General features: G+C 47.0%; 1 protein-coding gene across 1 annotated transcript in view; it reads right to left on the bottom strand.

Moving 5' to 3' along the window:
• The window catches only part of LOC138497282 (dynein axonemal heavy chain 5-like), a 1,499,851-nt gene that overhangs the window by 1,162,299 nt on the left and 323,307 nt on the right, over positions 1-14,245 (bottom strand). The window contains exons 22-23 of the mRNA XM_069620634.1: positions 7,566-7,773; positions 872-959 (exon numbers count right to left, since the gene is read on the bottom strand). Coding sequence (XP_069476735.1) covers positions 872-959; positions 7,566-7,773 — 296 coding nt within the window. The remainder of the gene's footprint in view (positions 1-871; positions 960-7,565; positions 7,774-14,245) is intronic.

The raw sequence follows: 14,245 nt of genomic DNA on the forward strand, positions 1-14,245 counted from the left end.
ATAAGCAGCACATACGCTTGGTAGCTTTCTCAATGTTTGTATTTGTATTGGCTAAACAATAAGGATGCCATTTCTAACAGAAAACATATACGATGCAATACAGATGGGAGAGGTTATCCTTGGGTAGGGTGTATTTACAATATACAATGATTGTCTGGATGGAAGTGTGCCATTTGATGGAGGTGTAGTAAAGTGAGACAAACCATAACAGTGACAAGGCATCATACATAAATAAGAACAGCATTAGGTGTTCAGTGCCAGAATATTCACATTGCTAATATATACACCCTTGTGTGGGATGTTGTCAGTGGAGGTAGGCTGGGAGGGGCTCAGATGGGGAGCTGTAGAAAGGTGGTAGGAGGTACACCCTTTTCTGGCTAGCAAGTGGAACGTGGGTCGGGACTTGAATATTTCCACTGAAGGGGTGGCCTTTATGTCCGGGGGCGCAATCGAGCAGTGGGGATCATGCAGCGAAAAGGGACTGAAGAGGGGAGGGGTCTGGGGGTGGGGTGTCGTGAACAGAAATATTAAGTGGTGAGTATACCTGTAGAGATTGAGAGGGAGAGAAAATGGGGAGGGAGTGGGGCAAGAGCAAGGATGGATTTCAAGATGAGGAGTAGGGACATAAAGAGTGATTTTGTATGGATTTACATGTATTTTGCTCAAATCCACGAAAATTGACACCTTTATTTTCATACCCAAATGGTGGCACTAGTCAGAGGTTGTTTAGTTTTTGAGCTTGAGTAACAGAAATACTGAGATCACTTTTCAGATACCAGTCAATAAAATAGGAAGTAGATTCCAAAACCATTTATATATTTACTTCAGTGAAGTGAGCTTCATTCTTGAATAATCACTGGTGGACTCTCACCTGGAGACGGTCTCTGTCGGCTGGTTTTAATTTCTGCTTCAGAGCCTCTATCATTTCGTACATGGAGCGCTCCACTTGCTGGCTTTGCCTGCAGGGAAGCGATAGCCATATCAGATTATTATACCTTGGTTACGTCCTTCGAATCAGTAATAAGAAAACAGCACATGGAAGGGTAAGCAAGTCCATTAAATGATGCTGAAGTCCTGGAACAGTGTATAGCCCAAATGGAGGACATGGTTGTGATGCAGGTAACCTAACTGAAACATAAGTAGAAAAGCATTGGCAATGCCAACAGTTCAGGCTTTTGCGTAGGCATGGAAAATGCACTGGCCAGGCAGTGTTATTAACTGGTCATTGATGGTAGCAGGTGCAAAATGGTGCGAGTACCTGGGCATCTAATAGCAGTGCGTGGCAAATGCCTAATGCTTTTAACAGGACTTCAGTAAAGGTCACACAGAGCGTTTATAAATCGAGTGGCTGAAGTCAGACATGGTAAGACATTTTTATTACACCAGTAGCGGGCTTACAACTCCAATTACGTCATTATCTCTCAGAAGCCTGCTTTGAAAAAACACTGGCAGGCACTTCCGAGTTTGTGGTTAAATCTGGATTAAAGTGGGCTAAAAAACTTCCTTTCTGACCCTACCCGCCCAAAACCCCTCCTCATGGGGAGTAGGAATGTCCATAGGGATTAGCATGGCCATGGGTGGGCCCAAAACCAAACACCTACAGGCTGAGTGTCCTTCCTCATATCCCATTCCTCCCTTTCGAATGGATTCTGTCCTCTCACGTATTCCACATCTTTAATATTCGTATCTTGTCAGCTTTGCGGCTTTGAAAAAATGTTGTCGGCAGAGGGTGCTGTACTGGATATCGTGGTGTCGATGTCCCTCGAGAATGCTCCGTCGAGCGCTGACATCATCGGTAGTATAAATGACTTGTGCAGCGCCCGTTGGCTTCAGTTCTGTTTTTCCGACAGCTTTCGTTTCAAGCACTAACAGCGCGCTTTGTTTTTCTATCGAAATATGTCTTCATCTTCTACTCCTTCAACCCCGTAATCGGGATTTACATTTTTTTTCCGACTGTGGGTCGAAAATGTCAATAACCAATCCTCACAGAGTGTGCCTATGGTTTCTGGGATCCGGGCACCGTACTGATGAATGTGGATCCTGTCAGTCCAGGACAGAAAAAGCTCTCCGGGAACGCAGAGGTAAATTAGCAGTGGAGATGGTGACTTCAAAGGCCACTTCGAAGAAAGAAAAGTAGTCCAGGGAGTCCAGAGACTCCACTCGGCATTCTAAGACTGAAGAGGTCCCGGTCGAGGAGTTGATCGATGCAGTCTTCGTCTTCATCGAAGCAGGCGAAGAAGAGATGCCATAGGTCTCCCTCTTCTTCATCGGAATCCTCTACCGAACAAAGTCAGATTCCCCACGTAAATGGGATGCCTTTAGAGTGGAAATGATGCAGATTTTTGAGAATGCGGCCTCGACCCCCTCAAAAGAATCATGCAAGAGCTATGCCCTGGTTGCTCCTTCGGACGACTCAGGGTAGTCCAAGGCTACGTCATCAAGGCCGAGCAGTAAGCAGACTGAACATCGAGATAATCTACCCAATGAGAAGGCGGGGAAGGTATCGACTCGAGATCAGAGTCGTTCCTCGATACTGTCGAAAAAAGAAAAAAAACAAATCATCAAGGCCTTCGATGAATTTGTCAACGCAATCGGCGCAAAGTGTTTTGATGCCGAAATCGAGGCCGATTCCTAGTAAATCGACCACTTTTTCGACGCCGTCGTTGATACTGCTGACTGAATCTTCGATCTTATCGAAGCCTACACCAGTTCAGGAAAAAGCATACAGACATATGCAGAAAAAGGACTTTTTTAGAACCATGTCCTCAATTTATGAAGAGGAAAGTGTTTCTGATAATGAGACTTCTCCATTTGGAGTGCAGTTTGGCACTCAAAATGTACCCGAGGAGCTCATTGGCCTAGAGTCAAGGATGAAAGCGCTTCATGACTCCCTCCAGTTTGCTAGTGGACTTGACACTTCGCCAGAGCTGGAGTTTGGTAGGCCTAACCCCTCAGAACATGGTGATTGTAGTTATAGTTACAGAAATCTTATGGACAGGGTCACGGAATACATGGGTTGGAGGGCTTCCCCAACATATGAGCAGGATGACATGACGGAGATTCTAGATCAAGGGCCTCAGAAGGACTCAATCTTGCCCTTCCATAAGGCCCTCCAGAGGAAGGTGGTGGCCAACTGGGAAGCACTGGAGTCTGGACCGGCTGTGAACAAAAACTTCTCTAGGAAGTATAGACCTTCTAGCAGCGATCCAGATTACCCCTCCAAACACCCTATGTCTGAGAGTTTAGTAGTTCAGGCTGGTACCTCAATCAATCTGCCTACGCCTCTATCCCCCCAGATAGAACCAGAAAGTTGATGCCTGGTCTCGCAAGGTCTTCACTTCAGGCAGCATGGCCTTGAAGTCTACTAATGCCATCTGTACCTTGGCTAGATTCTCTTATAACCTGTGGGACTGTGTTGACATGGCAGATGATCATATCCTGGAAGGCAAAGAAAGGGATGGCTTCCTGGCTATACTAAAGGATGGAAAGGAGGAGATGGGAGATTGTCTCAGTCAGGATTGGATAATGCTGACAGCAGATCCATGGTTGCACGCACTGTACTGCCCAGGTTTGCATGGTTCAGAAAGTCCGGGTTTGCACCAGAAGTGCAGGCCAGACTGCTCAACATGCCCTTCGACGGCTCGAGGTTGTTCGGCAGAAAGGTGGAGGAGAGTCTGGAGAAGCTGCAGACCTCCAAGGTGGTGGCTAAGTCCCTTAGCGCCTCCATTCGACAACCTCAACAACCCTATTCAGGCTCATCTTCCTGGAAGGGTCGTTCTTTTTGTTTCTATTCCTCAGTTGGTAGAGGAAGGGGACAGGCTGCAACAAAGGGGACAAAGAAGATTCACTCGTGGTTGACAAGGAAGGGGTGCTAAATCAGCCCCAGCAGCTGCATCTTTACTCCCAGTTGCTGCGGCAGCCTCCTCTAAGCCTCTCTAAGGCCTTGGCACACAAAACCCCGGTGGGGAGGCAGAATCTCTCAGCATCTGAACAAATGGTGGGGCATGACTTCAGATCCTTAGGCACTGGAAATGGTAGCCCATGGTTACTGCCTTCTCTTTCAAAAAAGGCCTCAAGATCATCCACCGGGATACAGCTCTGTCAAAATTCCAGAGAGGAACAAGGTTTGGTATTCTCCATACTTTCTCATTCCCAAGAAGGACGGAGGATTGAGACCCATCTTGGACTTAAGAAACTTGAACAAGTTCCTCAGGAAGGGCAAGTTCAAGATGGTTACCCTTTCTCAGATACGTCAGGCTCACCAACTCCAAGACTGGTTGGTATCATTGGACCTCAGGATGCTTACTTTCATGTGCCAATCCATCTCAAGCACAGAAAGTACCCGAGGTTCGCGGTTGGTGGTTCTCATCATCAGTCTATCCCTACCTGGACGATTGGCTGATCAGGGCTCGTTCACCCGAACAAGCCCAGGAACATCTCAGTATCACCTGCCACTCCCTTCACAGGCTGGGCTTCTCCCTCAATTACAAGAAGTCCCATATGAAACCATTCCAAAGACTCCAATTCATCGGAGCAGTCCTGGATACTTCCTCAGGGAAATCCTCGGCTCAGTGGTTGCTCATTGTCAAGGCATCCTGCATTTTTCTGGTCCCAGAGGCCAGATTGAGAATGAGATCCCTTCAATGGGCCCTCACGACTCAGTGGCCCCAATCCTCAGGGAGTATGTCAGACCAGCTGCAAGTTCCGAGCATAGTTTCTCAGAACCTTCTATGGTGGTCTTGCAAAGACAACATTCTCAAGGGAGAATCTTTTTGGCAACCATGGACGGAGATAACGGTAGTCTCACTCACAGGGTGGGGAGCTCAGACCATCGATCTGACAGTCAGCCATCGTTGGTCTCCCTCAGAGTCCAAACTACACATCAACCTTTTGGAGCTGAGGGCAATCAGACTAGCGCTGAAGCATTACTGCCCTCTCTATGAGGAAAGAATGTCCTGATAATGACGGACACCACAGTGGCCATGTGCTACCTCAACAAGAGGAGGTGTAGGGTCACTACCACTGTGCAGAGAGGCAATGCAGCTCTGGTTCTGGGCAATTCAAGAAGGAATCTCTATCGGCAGTTCACCTAGCCGGAGAGCAGAACATGGCGGTGGATGCTCTGAGCAGGCAGAGCACAGTCTCTTACGAGTGGGAACTAGCCCAGGAAGTCCTTCAGGTGGATCGGTTTGTGACCGGTACCAACCGAAGTGCGAACAGTATTGCTCAATGGAATTTCCCCCAAGAGGAGCTCTGGGAGACGCGTTTGTGGTGGACTGGGAGTTTCCACTCCTATACGCGTTTCCTCCAGTCCCCATCAATCCTCATGTATCAGGAGGTTCAGAAAGTTCGGAAATCCATTATCCTAATTGCTCCAGATAGGGCTAGGAGGACGTGATACCAGGACCTTCTGGACATGTTCAAATGCCCTCCAATACGTCTTCCACAAATAAAATCTTCTCTTGCAAGAGGGAGGTCGGGTTCTCCACCCAGGGGTCAAGACACTAAAACTTCACGCATGGTTTCTGAGATGCTGAGATACAGGGACTGGGACCTTCCGGACGACGTAATGAAGATTTTGCTTTCGGCCAGAAGGCCAGCAACCAAATCCTTGTACTGGTCTCATTGGAATAAGTTCAGTAACTGGTGCAAGGACAAGAATGTGGATCCTCTACAATGTGGCACTCTTATTGTGCTTTCTTTCCTGTTGCATATGGCTAATCTGGGACTCCAGATTGGAACCATAAAAGGATACCTGGCGGCACTTTCCATTTTTAGGCGCTCCTCCGAAGAGGTCTCCTATTGCAAAATACCTTTAATTGTTCAATTTCTGAAGGGACTCACTAAGGTGTATCCTCCAGTACCATTTAATGTCCCTGCTTGGGATTTAAACCTTGTGTTAAAGTTTCTAACTTGTATCCCTTTTGAGCTTTTACATTTCTGCCCATTAAGGCTCTTAATTCTGAAAAATGCACTACTCGTGGCATTAACATCAGCCAGCAGGGTAAGTGAGTTGCAGGCTCCCTCATGCAAGCCTCCTCATACTACTTTTTATAAGGAGGTTGTCCTTAGAGTAAAACCATCATTCCTGCCGAAAGTAGTCTCAGACTTGCATTTGTCGCAGAAGATAATGCTACCAACTTTCTACCCTCCTCCTCATTTGGGCAAAGAGGAAGAGAGGCTGCATATGCTAGACCCAAACAGGGCTCTAAGCTTTTAGATTGCAAGAATGGTGAAATTTCGTCATGATGATCAACTTTTTATAGGATATACCGGCCCCAAATTAGGTTTGGCGGTAACTAAACAAACCATATCCCGGAGGATCACACTGGCTATTGGGGAATGCTGTAGAATTGCGGGAAATGACCCGCCGGAAGGGCTTCGAGCTCATTCCACAAGGGGCATGGCAACTTCCACGGCTCTTCAAAGTGGTGTCCCAATAATGGACATCTGTTCTGCGGCCACTTGCTCATCCATTCATACATTTGTTAAGCATTACTGCTTAGATGCTTCTTCCTTTCAAGAGGGACTTTTTGCTAAGGCAGTCCTCCATTCTGTCCATGACTAATGATTTAATTGATACTCCCGCCTCCAAATTGACACTGCTTTGGGATTCTATCAAAGATGAGAAATACGTGGGAGGACACAATCCATTTGAAAAACAAGTTACTTACTCCTGGTAACGTTCTTTCGACTGGATGTTCCTCCCACATATTCCTCATCGCCCCACCCAGCCAACCCCAGCGTAAAATTTATGTGAATTACACTCTGCGTTTCCTGAGAGCTTGCGGTCAGGGGTACGCCTGGTTAGTTCCTCGATAATATTGGAACGGATGAAAAACAGAACTGAAGCCAACGGGCACTGCATGAGTCATTTATACTACCAATGACGTCAACGCAGTCTCTCCAGGGACATTGACGCCACAATATCAAGTACAGCGCCTTCCGCCAACAATTTCTTTTCTTCGAAGCAGCAAAACTGACGGGATACAAATATCAAAGATGAGGAATACGTGGGAGGAACACCCAGTTGAAAGAACGTTACCAGGGGTAAGTAACTTGTTCTTCTGTACTCTAATACAACAGTTTCGGCTTATAATAGCCCAAACTAAAAAGCAGCTGCAGATGCAAGACAACTGGGGTGGTGTATTGTATGCTGGACAGAGTGGCACGGAGGACAAATTGGCAAATGCTATGTTTGGAGGAAAAAAATGAATGGAAATAAATTACAAGAAAGAACAGAAAGCTAAGTCTTAAAAAAGTAATAGGAGGGATAATGGGGTATTGTGCATGCCCAAACAGTTTTCACAAGCACAAATGGCATTTGCACATCAGTAATTGCATGAGAACAAACGGAAACAATGCAAATGTATTTGTGTTGGTTCTAATGCGACTGCATGTACAACTGCCATTAGAGCATGTGCAAACTGTGTGCATCTGCAGTGTGCCATAATCACGTGCATAATGGCTCATACACTCCCATTGGACACTTCCTCCTAAAGGTAAATTAGTTTGAGTAAAAGTATGGTGTTGACAATAATATGGATACATTTTGGATAACATACAGAGATATATTAGCTGCCGCGGCCCCTATGGACTTTTCGGTCCTTTCCAGAAAGGCGGGCACACCAATGGGCTCGTCCTCGGGAAGGGTAACTAGAGGAGTAACAGAAATGTCCTCGAGTATTCTTTCAATCCGGCAGTCCAGTGTGTCCATCGCCTCCTTGCAAATTTGCTGCACTTCTTTAAGGCTGCTGTAAACGTGGTCGATGTCTGAAAAATACGCACGGAAAGGAAAATTATACAGAGAAGGGTGGCAGGGTAATTTTATAATAAAAGGAAACGTTGCTTTTATCCTTATCCACCTATAATTTTATTTGACTTTTTGAATGATGTTCTACAAAATGAACTTTGATAGTACAAATAGATCATTACAATACACAAACAAGAAAATATCGCTATTAACGGGCTACGAAGTGAATGTGTTCGCAGTTGGTGCTAATTAAACTCCAATACATAAATCACTATGCTAAGACCAGACGCAAGGATATGTGCCAAGGATTCTATGTTGGGGGTGGGGAGGATTTTCCTGCCAAGAGTCCGGATGTTGCTGTATGAAGGAGAAGGATTATTTAATTAAATAAAAGTGAGGAAAAGATAGCAGGGTCCAGACCCAGTGTGAGCAATCAACTTCTGTGGTGTGCAATCAAGCATTAGCCCGTCTCCGATCTTGGGCTCATCAATGCCCACTAGGATTGCCTGCCACTGTCAGAGGGCAGCCTTGGGTAGGGCCAGAGATATGAAGAGAGCCCGGTTTCAGCTCTTGGGTCTTTCGGGGCACGCAGCAAGCGTCCACATAGGGCTGGCAATACTGCCCTCGGGCCCCGCTGCTTTCTAGGGGGCCCACACCAGAACACACTTTGGAGCTGTGCAAGAGTCAGAAGGCCCCTGTGCTTCTTTATGAAGCATTAACTAAACAACATATACCGAGCTCTGTGCGGGTACAAATAAAGGATCAGGCAACAGCAGGGGGAAGATGAGGCGTGTCTGCTGGAGGCCCCATTGCTTGATCTCTTGCTGAAACACTGCTGCCCTGGTACATTAACAGGGATGACAAGCATTCGCACTTAAGAGGGCACATTAACAGTGATTACAAACTTAAATATACACATACATCCATGCATTACTTCATTCTTCTCAGCTGACTCTAAGAGGGGCAGTCCTGATTTTCAGACCAATGTTCAATGCATTTTACTGTTATTCCGTTTAAAAGAAAACATTATGACCAATGCATTATTATACTTTTTCATTGTAAAGGGTGCCTTTGCACCACTACAAAATGCAAATCTTTCCAACTCTCTAATGTTGGGGGCATTCAATCTATAGAGTATATACTGGTCACCAAAGCCAACACATTCCCCTGTAAACTATTTTGCTACGATTTGAAAAAAATGCCCTGCTCGGTACACATGTGTCTCTGCAGCAGACACATTACATTACTGGGATTGGAACCTCTGACCTTCCTGTCACACGCAGAACCCTGTAGCAAGGAAATTAACTCATTACCACCTCACTGGTATTGGACTCTGCAACATTCAAGTAATAGGTTTGCTGTTTTATATATTGCTAGCTACCACCTTTGGGTAATAAGAACATCTGTGTTTTACAGCGATACAAAATTGCACAATGAATCTAAGTCTAACTGAGTTTGCCCTGCGGTGGGAACCTTGCCTGTGAAGGCTGTACCCATGTCGAAGGCCAGCACGTTACCCTGTGAGCTAGCCACCCTGGCACAACCCTCGCGAACATAGCCATTGTGGCATAAGCCCTGTACATACATACAAAATGCCTCTACTATAACATTGTGCAGGCCAGCACTGTGGCTGGCCTCCACTTCCCACGCTCGGACTGACGCTAATCAATCACTACTCGCAGCGGACACTGTTCTGGCTGCACACAGCCAGAACACACAGCCCTCAATGTCTATACAAAGGCCTTGCTGCAAAGGCCCTATATATACAAAAGGTCTCTGCTATAACAAGAGTAGACCAGCGCTATGACTGGCCTCTACTTCCCACGCTCGGACTGACGCTAATCAATCACTACCCTTAGCTGACACTGTTCTGGCTACAGATGGACAGAACACAGCCCTCACCGTCTATACAAAGACCTTGCTTGCTACATAGGCCCTGTATATGAAATGGTATTATTGGATATTTATAACACGCCTTTACACAAGTGTTTCTTGGCGTCACAAGACAAGGAAAGGGGGAGAGAGAGGGATGACAAGACAAATGATCTTACTAGGCCTTGCGACATTCAGAACATGCAAGTGCAACATGCAGTTCAGGGGAAAGGGTGAGGGAAGAAGTGCAGGGAAGGGGTACATGGGAAAGTGCAGTCAGGGCAGCACGGTTCTGAGTAAGTGCGAGGACGGCAGATGACTACACAGGTGCATGCCCAGACCGAAAGTGCTGGGTAGGCTAGAAGGCAGTGCAAGGTGACTGGTCACGGGAGTCGGGGGGGGTGGGGGGGTGGGAGGGATCGTGGTACCTATGGGACTCTGAGGGCAGCCATGCCACCAGTCATGACGAGCAGAGAGGTAGATTAGCAGGGGAGAGGGAGAGAGAAGGAAGAAGAGAAGAGGAAGGTCTTGACATTCCAGAGGGAGGCCCGTGCAGAGGAGAGAGATCTACCACCCCCCCCCCACTCTCTGCTTAGAGAAACATTAAACCTGCAGAGAGTTTGAGGTAGCTGAGCGGAGGGCTCTAGAAGGAAGGCAATTAAGATAAGAGTGTTGGATATAGAGAGGACCATGGCCCCAGAAAGCCTTGTGGATGATGCAGAGGGTCTTCAACTTGATCCTCGCGGCCCTGGGAGCCAGTGGAGAGTTTTAAGAGCTGGGGAGATGCAGTCCCAGGGCTTAAGGCCAAGGATAAGTCTCACAGTCCTGTTCTGGATTAGTTGAAGAGGGCGAAGAGTAGAGTTAGGAAGATTGAGAAAGAGGCTGTTGCAGTAATCCAGCTTCTGGAGACAGTGTGAATCTGGGGAAAGGTGAGAAAGGGTAGGATAGCTCTGAGGAGATGCAGCTGGAAGTGGGCCTTCTTGGCAAGGTTGGTGATGTGTGGAGAAAAGGAGAGAGTGAAGGCAAAGATGACACCAAGGATTTTACCTCACAGGTGGGCAAGGGCAGGTGGCCCAAGGGAGGGGGGCGGACAGAGGGAGAGGAAAAGCAGGAGCCGGGGTCCAATGAGAATAATCTCTCGTCTTACTGGCATTAATGCAGAGGTTGTTAGAGGTACACCATTCCTGAATAGCGGATAGACAGTCAGGAATGAGCGAGGAGGGAGAGGAGGCTGAGGGTAGCCTGAAAGAGAGCTGTATGTCATCCACATAACACTGAAAGTTCGAGAAGAAAGTTGAGATGAGGTGGGCCAGGGGGGCAAGATGGACATTTAAGAGCCAGGGTGAGAGGATAGGGCCATGGGTAACACCACATGTGGAGAGAGAGATGGTGGAGAGAAAGGACCCAAGTTGGACATGGGAGGGTCGGTCAAAGAGGGAGCACGTCAGCAACGCCAGAGCTTGACCAGTGATACCAAGGTTCACAATGAGACGGTTGATCAGGGTGACGTGATTGACTGTTAAAGGCAGAGGAGAGGTCAAGGAGGATGAGGACAGAGTGAGAGCTGGAGTCAAGGTTGGAGAGCAGATCTTCACAGGAGTTCATGGGAGCAGTTTCCGTGCCTATGCCCGATCTAAAGCCAGACTGATGGTCAAGAAGATAAAAAGCAGATTCAGTGTGGAGGTTTAGCTGAGAGAGGGCTAGTTTCTTAAGGATAAAAAAAGGTGGGTGAGGCGCGCACTCCTATTCCTGGCCAATATACTACCTGAAGAAAGAAAAAATATATAACTGGGTCAATACCCAAAAGTGTCCAATTCACTGGGTTAGATCCCAATTGTTGCCAATATATTCACAGAGTTGGATCCCTTCTGCTGCATTTCTGCTGCTGTTCTCCTCCTCCTAGCGCTTTTGTGTCCCAACACTCTTCAGGGTAGGCTGTGTTGCCTTGCTTTTCAGGTGAATCCAATTAAATTGCTGATACAGTCTCTAAGGACTTTGAGTAAAAGCTATAGTGCTTGCGTATGAAAAAAGCCTCTTTTCCATTGTTGAACGTTTTTATATTATTGGAGAGGTCGCGTGTCTAGAGTTAAAACCCTGAAACTAACTTTCACGATTGTTACCAGACTTTAAGGCATCAAAAGGAAGGTCGCATGTGACCAATTAAGATTCTACCACTGGAGTAAAAATCATCTCTGTGTAATAAGTGGGAATACAAACTCTTACAGACAATTGAAGTTGTAAATCTACATGGTATGTTATGTTACTTGGCATTTATATAGCGCTCTATATATCATAGGTATTATCTCAAAGCGCTGGTAGGTTGAATTCCCTCGGGAACCGTAGTTCTGGTCAGTAGAGAGAGAGAGAGAGTTGTAGGGTGCGTGGGTGCACCAGTTATTTGTACAGGTGATGTAACTGCCGGATGGTAGCTGCATCCTAGCGTTAGGTGTGGTGCTGACGATATCAGTTGAATGTGTGCAGTCTGGTGGGTGGACACCCAGACTGGGTTCTGGCTGCATTAGTCCCGTAGGACACTTATGTGAGCAACGAGGCCGGAATGTCATGGGATAGCTGCGTTTTATTAGGGTGATGAGGTGTTCATTGGGTATTGTTTGTATGTGAACATCTTGGCCGAATTTATCGAGGGTTATAGCGGTGTTCTAGTTGTGTGATGGTGTATAGTAGAGAGTAAGCGTAGTGACGTGATATGATATGATGGTTCAACTTTAAAGCGCCGGAGACCAGGCACGTGAACAGGATGGGAACAAAGCGACACACATTGACAGGGGGCTGGGCTTACAGCGACAGGATGGGGGCATACGGACATAAGGCAACAGCATGGGGAACAAGAAAGCAGGGTACACAGTGACATACAGGCACAGTGGGCACACACGGTGACGAGAGGGTTGGGTAATACATTGGCATACAGGGCAACATCATGGAAACAGGATGGCAGGGAACACAGCGACACATGGACACAGTGACAAGGGGCTGATATGGGGGTGAGAGTTTGGGTTGAGTTATGATTTAAGACCTGGGTAAGTAACATTTACAATTCTATCCAAGTGTGGCACGTGCTGACATTCACAATATTATCTAGATAGGACGTAGGCTAACGTTCACAATTCCATCTAAGTGTGGCAGTTGCTATCATTCACAGTTAAATCTAAGTGTGGCACTTGCTGACATTCATAATCCTATCTTGATGTGACTAAGGCTAATGTTCATGATTCCATCTAGGTTCGGGACATGCCAGCATTCACAATTTGATCTAAGTGTGACGCATGCTAACATTCACATTTCTAACTGGATGCGACGCAGGCTAATGTTCATGATTCCATCTAAGTGTGGCACATTCTACCATTTACAATTCCATCTAAGTGTGGCGCATGCTATCATTCACAATTCCATTTAAGTGTGGCACATGCTAACATTCACATTTCTAACTGGATGCGACGCAGGCTAATGTTCATGATTCCATCTAAGTGTGGCACATTCTACCATTTACAATTCCACCTAAGTGTGGCGCATGCTATCATTCACAATTCCATTTAAGTCTGGCACATGCTAACATTCAGAAATCTATCTAAAGTGGTACTTACTAACCCTCAACTTCTATGTAAGTGTGAAACTTGCTAGCATGCATAAATATGTCTATACGCGATGCAAGGCAATATTACAAACCTGTCTCAGATAGACGTAGGTTGATGGTCACAATTCTATCTAATTAAGAGTGTTGTAAGTGATGTTGGCCTGGCAGTCTATGTTTTGGAAAGGTAATGTAGGGTGGCAGGGCCTTCTGGAATAGAGTGATTGTGGCATGGTTGGGGAGTAAAGCACTTACTTTTTTAGTTGCTGTTGGTTGGTGGCTGGCTTCACTCACTTGCCCCGATGACACCTGCAGACATGATCTGGAGCCGCCACTGTAGGAGCCACCCTTTGCCTCGAGGTCCTTAGCCGCAGGGGCTGCACGGGCATAGGGCTGCCCTGGCAAGTCAGTTATGATCAGGTGGACTGACCAATCAGGGCCATGGGGCGGGCAGGGAGGCAGGCCAAATGCAGAAATGTAAGCGGACAGGGGAGGGAGTGGAGAAGGTGTGTTGTGCGGCTGGGGGGCACAAATTAGGCCAAAAAACAGTGTGCAAGGGCCCAGGAGGGACTAGATGCACCAGCACTCGCCGGAGGACATTTTTGTAAAAGTGGAAGTTACAGCGCAGTGTGGGCCGATAGTGTCATGATCCACAGAACGCATTCCTTTTGGACTTCCTGGTCCTTGTCACAACGGGGCTTGCACTCTTTGATACTCCCAACATGGCCATCTAACGTGGTACGCCTTGCACCAGCTTCCACATCGGACGTAGCACATTCTACAAATAGACCACGCCCCTGCGGCCCCACGCATCTCAACGCTATTGCTGGTAGTGACTAGACATGTGCTCCGTAGTTCGCTGAACTATTATCCTGTCATTGGTTCCCGGACCCTCTAATTTCCCAATTCATTCCTCCCTCTTCTCTTACCTTGTTTCCTGGATTTCGTGTACTTTCTTTGTGTACACTTCCTCGCTTCCTGGACTTCCTGAGCATCCGAGTATCCTGGAACGCTGAACGCACGCTGGAGTC

The sequence above is a fragment of the Ambystoma mexicanum genome, chromosome 5q (genome assembly GCF_040938575.1).
Source record: "Ambystoma mexicanum isolate Mex_15411 chromosome 5q, UKY_AmexF1_1, whole genome shotgun sequence".
Classification (NCBI taxonomy): Eukaryota; Metazoa; Chordata; class Amphibia; order Caudata; family Ambystomatidae; genus Ambystoma; species Ambystoma mexicanum.